The 16,196-nt window shown below is 37.8% G+C and overlaps 2 protein-coding genes across 2 annotated transcripts in view; one reads left to right on the forward strand and one right to left on the reverse strand.

Annotated features, from left to right (window-relative positions):
* Nucleotides 1-16,196, reverse strand: part of PITX2 (paired like homeodomain 2) — a 274,777-nt gene that overhangs the window by 183,072 nt on the left and 75,509 nt on the right. The window lies entirely within an intron of this gene.
* ENPEP (glutamyl aminopeptidase) overlaps nucleotides 1-16,196 on the forward strand; it is a 104,955-nt gene that overhangs the window by 74,311 nt on the left and 14,448 nt on the right. The window contains exons 11-13 of the mRNA XM_082389200.1: nucleotides 207-286; nucleotides 10,028-10,164; nucleotides 10,292-10,347. Of these exons, the coding sequence (XP_082245326.1) occupies nucleotides 207-286; nucleotides 10,028-10,164; nucleotides 10,292-10,347 (273 nt within the window). The remainder of the gene's footprint in view (nucleotides 1-206; nucleotides 287-10,027; nucleotides 10,165-10,291; nucleotides 10,348-16,196) is intronic.

The following is a 16,196-nucleotide window of genomic DNA, read 5'->3' on the forward strand; positions in this document are numbered from 1 at the left end:
TATAAAAATTGAAAGCAATTACACAGCCTATCTTTACCACAAAACAGTACTGTATTAACTGTATTAATTGTATACTATACACTGGACAATTGCTTATGAGGAAAATATGCTTGTCTATTGCTTTTTATGCTTGTCTGTTTTTACTTTGGAAATGTTTTTATTTATTAGTGATAAAAGTTAAAATTTTTCTTTTTAAAAAAATTTAGTTACACATGGAATATTCCAGTTAAATGGACTGAAAATAATGAATCAAGGATTACATTCTACAATAGGTCAGAAACAAGAGGTAAATATCAATTATTTCTTCTTTGAATTAATGTACTACATTAAATGAATATAAGTGTAAAGAAACAACAATACAGATGGAACTTATGATGTAAACTTCAGCGAAAAGAAATCTCTTAAATAATTAACTGGTGAGCCAAAATCCTTATCTATAATAATGAGAACTTTTTTACCTTAAGAAATTCTTTGTAATGATTTACCATGACTGGTACAATAATAAATACCCATATCCAAAGGAGAAGGGTCAGATACCCAACCACTGGAAGATCAATGTATCAATTTTCATCCTTTCTTTGCTCTCTTCCTTCTTTCCTCGCTTCTTTTTTTCCTTCCTACTTTGTTCCTTCTCTTTTCCTTTCTTCTTTTTAAATATCAGATAAGCCACCGAATTTCTTAGAATGTTATGTAACAAGCCTGATTTTTAAAATGCTGCCATTAAATTAGACCTATCATTTTTTCAACTAGCATGACATTAGAATCTTCAGTGACTCCAAATCATTTTTTCTAAGCTGTCAAGTTGTCACCAGTAGCTCAAGGCACTACCTATATCTATATCCATCCATCTAACCATCTCCCTAAGTGAATGACTTGGCACTTGCCTGTGTTAAAATTCAGCTGTGACTGTTCTGCTCACTTAAATCAACTAGAAATATATTTCTGTATTCTGTCTCCATTGATTTGTCTTTTCCTTTCTTGAAAAATTTTAGAGTTACATAAAAACATGGGAGACCTTATCACATGTTCTCTACTACAGATCGCTGAAAAAATAATAAGACAGGTTTTAGCAACCATCCCAGAAGAATCTTGCTTTTTATACTTTTGCTATTGTGCTTGTTTTGTGTTTCAAAATCACTTCTTATCTAAGACAAATGAGACTCTTCTTCATCCCTTCCCATGAGGACTTGGTTTCAGAATAGCATTTGGCATGGACCTTCCCCCATGGCTTCAGTAGATCACCTACCCTCTATTTACATATGCCTATTTGCTCCTGTAAGATATTCTAAAATAGTAATTAATTTCCTCTGGCAAGTAAGTTTTTACACTATTTCCAGTAGATTTTTTTAAAAAACAACTTTATTGAGATATAATTCACATACTAGGAAATTCCCCCATTTAAAGTGTGCAATCCAATGGTTTTTATTACATTCACAAACACTTGTAACCATCATCACAGTAAATTTTAGAGCATTTCAATCATCTCAAAAAGAAACTCCATACCCTTTAGCTATCAACTCCTCTATTCTCCTATAACCCCAGCCCTAAGCAACCATTAATCTACTTTCTGTCTGCATAGATTTGGCTATTTTGGACATTTCATATAAATGGAACGATACATGCAGCATTTTGTGATACCTTCTTTCACCTAACATAATGTTTTCAAGTTCATCCATGTCATAGCATGTATCAGTACTTCATTCTTTTTTATTGCCAAATTATATTCACATCATACTGATATTACCTTTTGTAATACCATATTGATATTACAAAGGTAGTATCATATTGATACTACCTTTTGTTTATCTGTTCATCAGTTGATGGGCATATGAATTGTTTCTGCCTTTTGGCTGTTATGAATAATATTGCTATAAACATTTGTGTACAAGGTTTTATGTGGTTCCGATATAGTTTTTTCAGCTTTGGGTTTTTACTTTTACTATAAATTATTTTGTGAGTGTTAATTTTTACTATAAACTCTACCAGCTTTGCTATAGTCGAGGTAAGACCCCTTTCTGTTGCCTTTACAACAAAACTTTCTTTTGGTCATTTAGGCTAACCTTAACTGATGTAGTCAGCAATTTCTCTTGAATTCTTCTAGAATACCCAGATCAATGCCATTTTGTCTTAGTATTTTATATAGGATAATTTTGTGTTTGAGTACCAAGCTCTATCTTTTGTGAGTCGTCTTCTGACCATTTTCTTACTCAAGTACATTACTCAAGCCAAAGCAAAATGGAGAAGACAGAAAAAAAGTTTAAAAAATGTGCAGTAGCACCGATAAAAGGCATAATGAGGCTAGGATTCCCTTGGGAGGTTTTCAGTGGATCTGGTTTAAATATTACTACATATTTTCCCCATTGGTCACCATTGGTTAACTGAGGGTTGGGGGAATGTCTGGGAAGCTGCTTGATTTGCTGTTTACAAATTTAAAAGCATGAGTAATTTATATACACTAACACAATGTACCTAGCATTTTCATGAAATGAGGTTTCCACAAAAGTAAATTTTCCAAATAACTAAAGCTTATTCAAGTGCTTGGTAAAATAGATTTCAGGAGTTAACAATAAACATTCTTCTTGTATGTATTATGTACTTATTAGACAGCCTATTTGAATAATGAATTAAATAATTAATTTCATTAATTAATTCTTTCAAACAAGTATTTACTGAGAACTAACTTATGGGCCAAACACAGGGATAGGTATGGAGATAATGCTGGGGGGGGGGGGAACCCACAATCTTTACTTTGTGGTACTTACTGTCTAGGGAGGGTGTGGACAAGTCAGGCAAACATAATACCATGTTGTAAGGGCCTGGTGTGGTAACAGCCAAAGGCACTCGCAGGAGAAGCACCAGCGGAGATTTAGGGGTTGAGGAAAGTTACTAAAGAAAGGGACATCTAGTCTGAGAGTTAGCGGGGGGGGGGGGCTAAAGGTAGAGTTTAAGTGGATGACAGGATTGACTGAGTGTAGACTGAAATAATGCTACAGACAGAAAATGCTAGTATGAAAGTGAGAAAGCAAAGGGCTCTTAGGGCAACCTCTATCCCTCTGTCATTACATTTAAGACATTTTTTGCTGTAACTATTGACTTTATCTGTCTCTCCCCTCTCTGTAGAATATTCCTTGAGAAATGGAGCTTATTTTTTGTTGTTGTGGGGTTGTTCTATATCTCCAGCAGGTACCTAGTAACTGTTTATTGAATGAATGAATGAATGAAGTGGCTCTAATGTTCACAGAGCTCTGATGACAAACCTATCTTTATCTGCAACTTCAGAATCATGACTGGTCACTTAGCCAGAAGCAAACTAGACATCTCTTCCTACTTCAAAGTGCCTGCTCCATTTTTAGGCTATGCAATAAGTTCCTGTTTCCTGTTTGGGGACATCTTCAGCTCTCAGCTCAGAGCACAGATGACAACATGTCCTGAGTGTACTGAATGGGCAATCAGCTCAGGTTACCAGCCCCACCTCCCTCTTCTTGGTTTCTTTGGTGATTCATCAGTTAGAAATTTCCCAGGCAAGAGTGGGACTTCCCCTAAGGTCGTTTATTTACAGTTGTGTCACACACGATATTTTAAACATGAAAACAATTAAACAGGTACTTTATAACAAAAGAAGAGGATCTCCACCTCAGATGCTTCTCTGGCTATTCTAACCTACCCTGAATAATCTCTCCTCTCATTGTTGAGAGTATATTTTATGCTATTAGTTTCATCAATCCTTATTCTTAGTATTATTCCTTAGATTTTAAGCAGCAGCATGGTTATTTAAGATTCATATGCTTTGTTTTTTCTTTTTAAAGTAAATTATAAGCTCTTTGAAGATACGAATTACACATCATACTCCTTGTCTCCTGCTCCCCTATTCCCAACAAGGTTCTGTGTGTATCCTAAGAGTTACTAAGAGTTCAGGAAGTCCTTGCTTAATGAAGGTTTGTTTGCCTGCAGACTGCTGTGCTTCTAGAGGCTGACTGTGTATAGTAATGCCTCTATCTTTAGCATCAGCTACTATTTTGGCTATTGTCAGTGCATCTACATTTAGTAGTATACCACCTTTTTGTTTTTAATCTGCTGCTTTCTAACATTTAGAAGACTTGTAGATTATCACATGATATCAGGCAACCAATCTTGCTAAAACATAGTATTTAAAAATAGGGATTTGGGACTTCCCCGGTGGCACAGTGGTTAAGAATCTGCCTGCCAATGCAGGGGACATGGGTTCAATTCCTGCTCCGGGAAGATCCCACATGCTGCAGAGCAACTAAGCCCGTGCGCCACAACTACTGAGCCTACGCTCTAGAGCCCGCAAGCCACAATTACTGAGCCCACAAGCCACAACTACTGAAGCTGGCACGCCTAGAGCCTGTGATCCGCAACTAAGAGAAGCCACCGCAATGAGAAGGCTGTGCACTGCAATGAAGAGTAGTAGCCCCCAGTCGCCACAAATAGAGAAAGCCCATGCGCTGCAACGAAGACCCAACACAGCCAAAAAATAAATTCATTAATTAAAAAGATTAAAAAATTTTTAATTGCTTTAAAAAATATTTATAAAAAAATAAATAAATAAAAATAAAATTAAAATAGGGATTCATAAGCACATAGGGTCTAAAAGATAGTTTAGGGCATAGGAGGTGGAATAGATTTTGTGATGACTGTTTTCATAACTCAGATTGAGGATGCATTCTGGATGGTTTAGATAACCAAATTCTGACTATCATATAAATAAGATATTACTAAAATTTGATGGTAGTTATATTTAAATATTTCATATCAAAATAATGATAGGCATATATTTTTTAATTTAATGGCAAATAGGGCGGGGGAGAGAGAGAGAGAAACTTTCTTCATTCCTCCAAACTGAGCCTCATGGAATGTTTGAATTTTGATTGAATCATTATGGATTCCGTTTTGCAGATTCAGAAGCTCAGTTTGTTTAATCCAGCCCTGGTCAACCAAGTCTCAGAAATCTTATTCATGTGAACCATACACATAAGAATGCTAATTTGTTAATTTACACAAATAAAAACATACTGGCCAAGATGAAACAGAATATTCACTTCAGCTAATTAGATATCTCTTCCAGGAAGAAAATTTACTTAATAAGGGTAAATAGAGAGTTGGGGTATATTAATTATTTTAAAGATGTCATAAGCTGTGATTGTTTTGTATATATACTGCATTAACTAGGGGAGTCTAATTATTGTATTGAGAGGCTATCAGGAGTGGCTTCATGCAATAAAAACTTCTTATTCATGCAACACTCCAATGGAGGTGTTCCTGACCTACCATCTCTCCTAGGTAGCTCACTCTCAGATAATGACTTAGAATTCCTGGCTTTTTCTTTCTCATGGCTCCACCTCCTCCCTCCCCTCGACCCAATCTTGGACTTCTCTGCTGGATCTTTTTTTCTTTTTTTTTTTTTAACTTTTTATTTTATATTGGATTATAGCCGATTAACAATGTTGCAATAGTTTCAGGTGCACAGCAAAGTAATTCAGCCATACATATACATGTATCCATTCTCCCCCAGACTCCCCTCCCATCCAGGCTGCCACATAACATTGAGCAGAGTTCCCTGTGCTTTATAGTAGGTCCTTGTTGGTTATCCTTTTTAAATAATTCTCTGCTGAATCTTTTGCATCTGATCAGAATTCAGAGGAAGATAATGGAGGGACCAGACCTAGAAATGCATCTATTATTTCTCCCCACACTTTATGTCTCGGTGTCAATCATATGTTGCCACCTAACTGCAAGGGAGGCTAATAAATATAGTCTAGCTGTGTACCCAGGAGGAAAAGGGAACAGTATGGTAAACAACCAACAGGTTTCTCCATATACACTGTTCTCTATAAGAGCAGATCTGTCAAATGATCTGGAACACATGTACCAGCTAAGTTGGGCACCTGCTTTCCTAGGCAGACTAGGTACACATCAACAGATCTTCACTATCCAACTCTCCTTTGCAATTATTTCTTCGCAATCACCAAAACCATTGCCTATGATAATCCTTCATCACGATAGTCAGATTGCATTTTTTCCCGATTCCTACTTATTATACGTTACATATTAATCCTACATCTTTCTTTTCAGGGAGATTCTCTAGGCTACTTGCTGAGATTTAGATGGGACTCCATAATTATTACTAACACAATCATTAATATTTCCTTGAATAAGTAATTTGTTGAAAACATTGTCACAAATGGATAACCAATCCATTTTTACAATGGATCATGTTAGTCTTCGTTTCAGAGATTGAACTTTTCTTCCTTGACCCCAAATTCTTTTTTTTTTTTAACTGTAACTAGTCAGAATACTAGTGGAATTTTTTAAAGATATTTTTGATGTGGGACATTTTTAAAGTCTTTATTGAATTTGTTATTGTTATTATTTCTGTTTTATGTGTTGGTTTTTTGGCCACAAGGCATGTGGGATCTTAGCTCCCTGACCAGGGATCGAACCCGCACCCCCTGCATTGGAAGGTGAAGTCTTAACCACTGGACTGCCAGGGAAGTCCCCCCAAATTCTGATAGTGCGTCCTACTTGAAAGTTTTAGGTCCCCAAATATAATTTGTAATTAGTCAAAAAATACTACTCTTGTGTATTTCAGCTGTTTTACTACTAACTGATACACAAATTTAATAAGATAGATATAAACTGTCATTTTACACAGAAAAATAACTTGCCTAAAGGATCGATGCAACACAGTATTTATGTCACCAAAGAAAAATGTTTCCTTCTCTAGAAATTTCAGGCTGTCACAAGCTGTCTAGTTGACTGAAGCTTGTTATAATTATTTATATAAAATAGTCTATTAGAGAACTATTATGCATGCTATGTTATTGAAATCTGAGTTGAAACTAGCCTATGGATGAAATTTTGAAAAGATAATTATCAGACAAATAATAGAAGGAAAAAATTTTTCTAGAAAGAGCCCCTACCCAGAAAGAATTCGTTCACTACTTTTATGTGTAAAACTAGCAAGAAATAGCACAAAACAATTTATAAACTGAATGATAGAGTACTATGTGGCCATTAAATTTAAATCTTCATATATAAAAAATGAAATTGCAAAGTGCTTACAATATAATTTCAAATGAAAAGGATTAATAATAATAAACACAGTAAGGTTCCATTATGTGTATTGTGTGTTCGTATGTACATATATAGGGAAGATACATACACGCACACAAGATAAAAACATGTCAACTGGTGGTGGGTAATTTCTGTATTCTTCATTATACTCTTTTTGTATTTTCCAAATACATATTTGGAGCCTAAAGAACACATACTACTGTTATAATCAGAAAATTCTTAATAGTAATTGGAGAAACAGAATGAAACATACACCCTTACTTCTATGCACCACCTGGAATAGGCATCAATATTTTAGTCCTATTTACTTCATTATGTAACTAAACAACCCAACAGTATTTTGTTGTTGACAACTGTTCCAAGAGTAGCATGAACTTGGAAAGTCTGGTAACTACTGACTTCCTGGATCTCAGCTTCCTCATCTATAAAGTGAGAAAAATCACTGTAACTCTAGACAGGCTTAACTAGGTGTACATAAAGCACACTAAAATACTGCAGTATTTGGATGGATTGCCAGGAGCTTCTCAATGTTATTTATATTTGCTTTGCTATTTATAGAACTGGCGGCATATCCCCTTTCATAATAATGGGGATAGCTACCATCTGTTGGACACATAACTATGTGACCAACACTTTACCTATGTTATTTTATTTAATCTTCACAACAGCCCTGTGAGGGATTTTTATCCCTACTTCCCTCATGATGAACTGAGACACAGAGAGGTCAAGTGATTTGGCCAAGATCACACAGCTAGTAAGTCATAGAGCAATGATTTTATCCTCAGTCTCTCAGACTGGAAAGTTCATACTCTTTCTCCTATAACATATGGCTCTGTGCTTAAGCAAGAGGCTCTCCTCCTGACACAAACATTCAAAGTGCATGGCTGCCAAAAGATTAGCTTCCTTTCAACAACCTGTCCATGGGAGAATGACAAAGAAGATAAATACTACATGAGTGAGGTAAAGGTTTACAATTTGTCAAGAACCTACTCTGAACGTTCCTAAAGAAACTTATTGTCTTGTTGAAGAGTTTACTTATATATTACAGAAAACTACTGTGTCCTGGATATCTTCCAAACCTTGTGAATGCTTCCAAAATTTAAATCATCTTTCCTCCCAAACTGACTCATCTTCCCCTATTCTGTAAGGGCAACACCATTATTCATCCAATCATGCAAGCTATTTTTCCCTCCTCTAACTGTCCTCATCAACTCAGAAAAAGGACGGTGTTGATTTTACCAGTGATGTGTCTCTTGAACACATCACCTATTTTCATCATCTCCACATTAGTGTAAGCCCTCATTCTCTCTTGCCCTAGATTATTACAGTAGACTCTAGAATCTCCTTCCAATATCTCCTTCCCATACCACCACCAAAATTATCTTTCTAGAAACAGGCTGGAGCATATTATTTCCCTGCTTAAAAATCTTCTCTATTCTTACCATCTCTCAGAAGATGGACTTCTTGGGTTTCCCTGGTGGTGCAGTGGTTAAGAATCTGCCTGCCAATTCAGGGGACACAGGTTCGAGCCCTGCTCCGGGAAGATCCCACATGCTGCGGAGCAACTAAGCCCGTGAGCCACAACTACTGAGCCCACGTGCCACAACTACTGAAGCCCATGTGCCTAGAGCCCATGCTCTGCAACAAGAGAAGCCATCGCAATGAGAAGCCCGTGCACTGCAAAGAAGAGTGGCCCCCGCTCACCACAACTAGAGAAAGCCCGTACGCAGCAACAAAAGACCTAGAGAAAGCCCGTATGCAGCAACAAAAGACCCAACGCAGCCAAAATAAATATAAATAAATATTTTTTTTTAAAAAAGAAGAAAAAAAAAAGAAGATGGACTTCTTAACACAGCTCGTGGCTCTTCACACTGAGTCCTCACTTTTACTTCCAGCCTCATCTCCTATTTTCCAATATCACATCCCACATTATCACTACGTTAAACTATTTGAAATTATTTAAATATACTAAGTATTCCCACATCATTATTTAAATTGCATACTGTCCACACAAACAAAAGAGTATATAAGTATAAAAGTACAGGATGCTAACGAACATCCTAATGTTCGTTAGCTAATGCTAACAAACACTGGTCATGTCAGAGCATAACTATTATTTTAAGTGAGTAGTTTTTACTTAAAACATAAGTCTTTGTTCCTCAATGTTGAACTTCCAAAATCTATATCCTAGATCCCTATGTAAATTCTGAATGCTACTTCAGAAAGTTAATTTGGTAAATCCACTGATGAAAAAACATTGATGTAATCAATTGAAATAAGGAAGCAGAAGACTTTACAAAGATAAATAAAATTGGGAGAACGAGCATGAAATGGACTACAAAATCAAGAATGTTGTATTTGGATTTTAGTCCTATTGCCAGCCTTCTTGACATTTTAAGAGCATTACTGACCCTCAAATCATTGCTCTGCTTAGCAACCACCATTTCCATCAATTTGAATGTTGATTTTAATAAACAAAGTATTCTTTTAAATGTTTACATTTTTATCCCCTCCCCAGGCTGCCCCAGTGAATATTCTTTGTGTAGTTAATCTATCATGATTAATAAGAATATATGGATTACCCCCAAAGGGCATGGACTTCTCTGTCTTTAAGCATTGTTTTACTTACTGAAGGATTGACAAGCACAGAATTACTTCACCCATATGACAAGCTTCTGCCAGTAAGAAATAATAATAAGTCACAAATTACAGGACACTTATTTACATTACTTATTTCTTTTTCAGCTCACGCACTACAATGACATGTTAAAGTTAGGCAACTAAATAAGAATTAGGCTTTGGGGCTTTGGATCCAAACCAAACTTGACTCCTTGAGCTAATATTTCTTTTCTTTTTACCCTCTGGGTCTAATTTCTCTGTGTTTACAGTATGTGCAAACATGTTTCTCATTAGTGTTTATTTACTACCACAGGAATCACTTTGAACTCTCCTAATCCTAGTGGAAACACTTTTCTCAAAATAAACCCAGACCATATTGGGTTTTATCGTGTGAATTATGAAGTATCAACTTGGGAATGGATAGCTACCAATCTTTCCCTCAACCACAAGGTAAGAATAGCAATGGTTGTGAATTGTTTTCTTTTTGTTCTAAGAACAGCATCATAATGACATTAATTTTTCAACACGTTTTGTTTTAAGATTCATGTTTCTTACCTTTTTTTCTTTCTCTTCCCAGTACTTTTCTTCTGCTGATCGTGCAAGTCTTATTGATGACGCTTTTGCCTTGGCAAGGTGGGTTTTGGAATGAGATTCAATCGTTTAAAATACTGTGGATCTTGTCATAAATCTTTTTAAAAATGAATTACCACAAAGTACTAATTTATAGTTTAAAATATCCGAAGCCACTATTTACGACATTATTTTTTCATAACTTTTTTTTTAAACTAATCTGAGCCTTATGGCTAAAATATTGATATCAAATTTAACATACACAAAAACTCACCTACCCTATTGACTTTAGGTAGGGTTTGTCTAATCAGAGTCCTTGAGCTAATTAGCAGTGACACTTGCAAATGCGCAAAAGTGTACTGTCATAATTTGATTTATTAAAAAGACAAACAGTGTGTTTCACTAACTCATCTCTGTGAGCCCAAGCCCATTGTAAGATTTTATGGTTAGAGTTGTCAAATCTTATTCAGGTCACTGGGGTAAGAAGTATGAGACATGGTGCCCTAGGATTGAACCAAGGTACTGTTTAGGAAATTTGAATTTTTTTCTCATGGCCTGAAGGTAACTTACACTTAGAAAAAAAACAACCTACACTTTGAAAAAAATAATCAACATAGATTGGGGTAATGTAAGAGTAGTAACCACAGTACCTTTGAGATATTTTTCTCAGGCAGTCTAACACTAGTAATTCAACAAATATTTTTTGAATTTCTGGCACTTTTATAGGAGCTAGCAAAGCTAACAAAGCTAGCAAAGCTTTGGTGGCTTTGTAGTGGCCTCATTTTAGACACAAGCAAGGTACTGAGAATGAGATGCTAGTTCCTCAGGAAGCCTCATGGCCCCTTTGTCTGGGTTAGGTGTCCCTTTTATGGGGTCCTGCATTTCCGATAATATTATATTGTCATTGCTTATTAATTATCCATCTCACCCACCAAACTGCAAGTTTCACAAAGGTAGGCACCTAGATCATGTTCCTATTCATTTTATCCCCAGCTCCTAACTGTGCCCGGCCCCTAGTAGATGTTCATTAAATATGAGCTGAATACACGGCTGGAAGGATAGTATAGCATCACTAAAGGCATGGGAGAACTATTTTACATGGACTCCCTAGATAGTATACTGGAAGTCAGAAAACATTTGTGACATTTTTAAGGAGGGAATTTATAGGGTTAAGAAACAAGCTCTCAAACCAGGTTAAAATCCTGGTTCTGAATAACCTCGAGAAAGTTTCTGAACCTGTCTCTGCTTCAATTTCATTGTTAGTAAAATGGAGATGACGTTATAAGACTCTCGTGAGGAACAAATGAAATAATGCACATAAAGGACACTAAACATTGTCTGGTCTTTAGGAAGTGCTCAATAGATTGTATTACTTGATGAAAAAGCATCCACCATTGTTTAGTAGCAGCAAAGAAGCATTTAGAAAAGCTCTTATGAATTTGCAATCTAGATTCCCTTTGTAGGTAATAGACAACTTGATTCTCTTTGGTGACTCCCCAAGTTTAATCTCCTGGATATGTAACAGATTAATTATTTTCATTACGCTATGGTATGTCAATCACTCATTTAATAAATATTTATTGAGCACCTACTCTGTACCTGGTACGTGTAGACTGGGGAAATTAAGTGGTGAAAGAAAATGATCAACATTTTAGGGAATTCCCTGGAGGTCCAGTAATTAGGACTCTGCGCTTTCACTGTGGAGGGCACGGGTTCAATCCCTGGCCGAGGAACTAAGAGCCCGAAAGCTATGTGGTGCGGCCGAAAAATTTAAAAATAAACATTTTAAAACATAATAGGACCATTTAGGTTTTTTTTTTCAGGAAAACTCTCCTGTGAATACATTGTGATCTTTTCCAAAGCTTAGAATCTTGGCTGTTAGAAATTACACAGAGCTGTAATAACCTTATAGTTTAATTTCCATCCCAACACAATGCAGACAGTTCTTTTGCTTTAAGAAGTGAAAGCCTCTTGAAGAGCTTTCTCTGAGGAACTGTGTACAAAGCAGATAACTCACACAATTGAACGACTTTCTCGCATTTGCTCAGCTCCTTGGCCATAGCCCATAAATTTTGAAGAGCTTCAGAAAGGTAGAAAGTGAAACAAATTTGAAAGCCAAGAAACGTGTAGAATCACACAGCAACCAATGCAGAAAATACCTTAGCTATCACCTGAAATATCGCCTGAGCTATTGAGTTATCACCCAATTTCCTTCTGTAATGCATGAGGTAAAAGGGACTCAAAGAGAAACAGACCCCACCTGTGTTGGTTAGTCAGGTCCAGATCACTCTGAAACTTTGGAGAAAAGCAGAAATGCATAGTTAGATAGGTAAGTGCATGTGGCTGGATCAGAATTTACACAGTTCTACTCTGGTATTCAAAAAGAAATGGAACTATTGTTTCATCAGCAAGACTAAAAGGGCGGATCTAAAAACAAAAATATTCTTGATACCCCTGCCCCCAGATTTGAGGAGCTAGTACTCTTACTGCCCTGGATGGAAAATCCAGCTGGGCACATTTGTTGAAGATAAGGAGTAAAAATTCACCCAGTCACTTCTGAGTCCCCACAACAGACTCCAACTATATGCCCTGCCCAGTAAAACCCTCAAAAGTTCAACTTCATTTAAAGTTCCTCCCAGCCCCCAGCTCAGGCTAGTTTCAGGCCAGCCCCCTGCAATGGGAACAAAGCGCTTGATTTCCTCTCCGTTTTGCTGCATGGGACTTCTACTTCTCACCATGCTGCCTCTGATTCCTCCAGAGTGTTAAGGCAAGGAGAGCAGAAGGAGGGCAGATGAAGGGAAGAAAGATCCTGACATGCTGTCTACTTTTGGTCCTCTCTGAACTTTGTAGATGTTTAACACTGATCCTTTTCCTTGTGTGGTGCTTTCGTGGAATATGCACCATCCACACACATTCCATGGCCAAGGGTCTTCCTCCTGCAGTTCCTTGAGGTGAGGAAGTGAAAACCTCTGAACCACATCCAGTCTATAGGACGTATTCCTATACCCTTTCCCCTGACAAAGTCTGGAAGGATGGGCAACCTCATGCAGTCCTAACTCTTCACTCTGATGTCAGAGCAGTAGCAAACACAGTCTCTCATCCTTTAGATTTCTTGGGGTATCAGACACCAGACCACTATGCTCCCAAGCTCCAGGGCACACAGATAAAACTCTTCAAGTGGTTCCATTAAAGCCCCTTTTCTAGGCTTCATGTGAGGGGAAAAGCATCCTACACCCTCCTGTCTCCTGTGGGAGGACAGCCTTCACAGTACACTGACAGAATCCTCCAAAAGCCCTCTTCTAAAATGTCTCCCTCTCTCCCTTGGCCGCTCCAATCTCTTTCGCAGGCTGGTAGTGGGCTATCAGCTAAGGGTCACAAAAACCTGTTCCTAACCATGTCGGTCCTGATTTGATGGGTCTGCGTCTTACTTTGGAGTGTAAGTTACGGGGCTTGGTTTGGAGGCCTTGCCAAAACTGAGACAGAAAAAATCCTTTTTTTGTCTACCTGTTACAGATTTTTTACCTTTTCAGTAGCTTATATGGCACTCTGCAGCCCACTGTGTGCCAAAGAGAGTGGGCGAGGAACAGCACAAGGGAAAGCAGAGAGTGCTGGCTAGCAGGCACATGGGAGGGAGCAGGAGTTCCTAGGCAAGGGAAGAATGGCAGAAAGGATGGCTTCAAAGGCCCCCTAAGCTAATGATCCAAACAGACTTTCAGTCAGGCTTCAAGGTGTAGTGGCTCCAATGATTTCCAAGGTGAGGGCCAGGTTAGCAAATAAAGACCACGAGGTGAACGTCAGCCACGCCGAGATCACAGACCTCTAGGTACACCAGATTTACCATTTTACAGGTGCTAACAGAGCTGACCAGACCACAACACACAACTAGATAAGCAACTTTTCCCACCCTATCGAGGACTGCCTTTTAAAGAAGGGAGAAGTAGGGGAATGCGGAAAGACTCCAAAAGGGATCCAGCTGATTGCAAAGAGACTGTTTTAAGCCAGAAATCTGAATTTAATTAGTAAGTTAACAGCGAGAGACCAGACACATGGGAAGTTTTCAAAAGTCTCCACACCATCTGAAGGCTCTGCTGAAGAACGAGAGACCATGGGGTCAGTTCTATCCACCTAACCACCTCTCTCAACCATGTCTAATGTCCCATTCAAAAGCCATGTTTGATAAGACACTATGTTTAATTTGAGCTTCTTGGAGAAGGACTGTGCAGTCTTTCCAGGTCACACCAGAGGAAGCAAAAACAAACCTTTTGTTCCAGATTCCCCAATCTTCTGGGTACCTCAGTCCAAGACAGGAGAGCAAGAATTCCCTCAAAAGACCTCTTTGTTTTCTTCTTCTTCTTTACAGCATTTTGTGAGAACTTTAAGTTACAGTCTCCATCCTCTCCACACTATAGATTATAGGACAATTCTAGGATTTAAGTTCCTCAGGTTGGACTCTTACTATAAATGGAAGATTTTTGAACAAGGAAAATTCTCAACCAAGTCTGGCTTTCGGAGCTGCTGCTGGTCTACAGATTTAACAGAGTTTGAGACTCAAAGCTGAGTAAAAATGTTGTCTTAGGTTGAGTTCCCTCAAAGCAGAGTCTGAAATGGAGGTTCCTGAATAGGAATAGGTGGTTTATTGAGAGAGTACTCTCGTGAGATAGGGAGTGCGAGAAGCAGGATGGGGCAGGGAAAAAGGCTGAGCAACAATATGGTCTCAGCTGGAGTCTAGCTTTGCCAGATTCCAGTAGGAAGCCTATCCATGAATTGTACTACAGAGTGGATCCAACTTGAAGGAAGCAGGCTGGCCTGTTGCATTCCTGAATCAGACAATTAATGGCCAGGGGTGGGGGTAGCATAACCTTTTAAGCGAGATGGATGTATTTGGTCAAGGGCTATTCTCTGAGGAAGGTGCAGCTATGAGCCAACACAGCACTGTAAGGGGGTCTGGGAGGGAAGGGCACTATACATGTCTTTGTTCTAAAAACAGATTCTTCACTCGTCGTCCCAGTAGTATCAGCATTGCCTAGGAACTTGTGAGAAATGCAATTTCTTAGGCCCTACTCCAGACCTGCTGACTCAGAAATTCTAGGGATAGGGCCCAAGGGTATGTGATTAACAAACCTTCCAGGTGTTACTGATACATGCGCAAACTTGAGAATCATGATTCTAAATGATACTGCTCTTCCTCGGAAGTATCAAATACCACAGAGTAACATGATTTGTGGGAAATGAAAAGTGCATCAACTTAATTCTCAAAATATTATCTCTATAATAATCAGCAAAAAATTCACTCTCAGTCCAGTGTTCTGACCATGTGACTCAAACTTAAACAAGTGACACCAAAGTGGAACAACTGCATAGCTATCAAGTATGCTGAAAAAACAAGGCACTAGGATAGGATATTGATTTCTTCAGCAGTTAAATATATAGTATTTTGTCAGGGCCTCTAACCTTTGGATCATTGGATTACTTCCTTACTTCTACTTATGCTAATTTAGCCAATTCTTTTGGCCTTTGTAACCAAGACCCATTCCTTCTAATCTTTTCACCTACTATAAATGTGCAGCCCACTAGGTTTCTAACCAAATTACCTGTCATTCTTCCTGAACTTTCATTAGCCTTTTCGTTAATTTGATCCTCAGAGCAACAATTATTCTTCCTAAGTAGTCTAAGAAAATACTGACTGGACTGTTGCACAACTGACTGTTGCGCTATCCACCCAGGAAAATAGAGAATCATTAAAATTAGAAAATTCTCAAGTTTCAAACGCCAACATAAAATTCTACAATTTTTTTTTTACTCAACAAACATTCTCAATAAAACACTCCATTTCTCAATATTATTTATACTTTTATTAAGGCAGGCTGAATGCTCCAAAATATAAATTCTTCTAAATAAGATCAGGAACTGAG

This window comes from Balaenoptera borealis (assembly GCF_965194805.1).
Source record: "Balaenoptera borealis genome assembly, chromosome: 4".
NCBI lineage: Eukaryota > Metazoa > Chordata > Mammalia > Artiodactyla > Balaenopteridae > Balaenoptera > Balaenoptera borealis.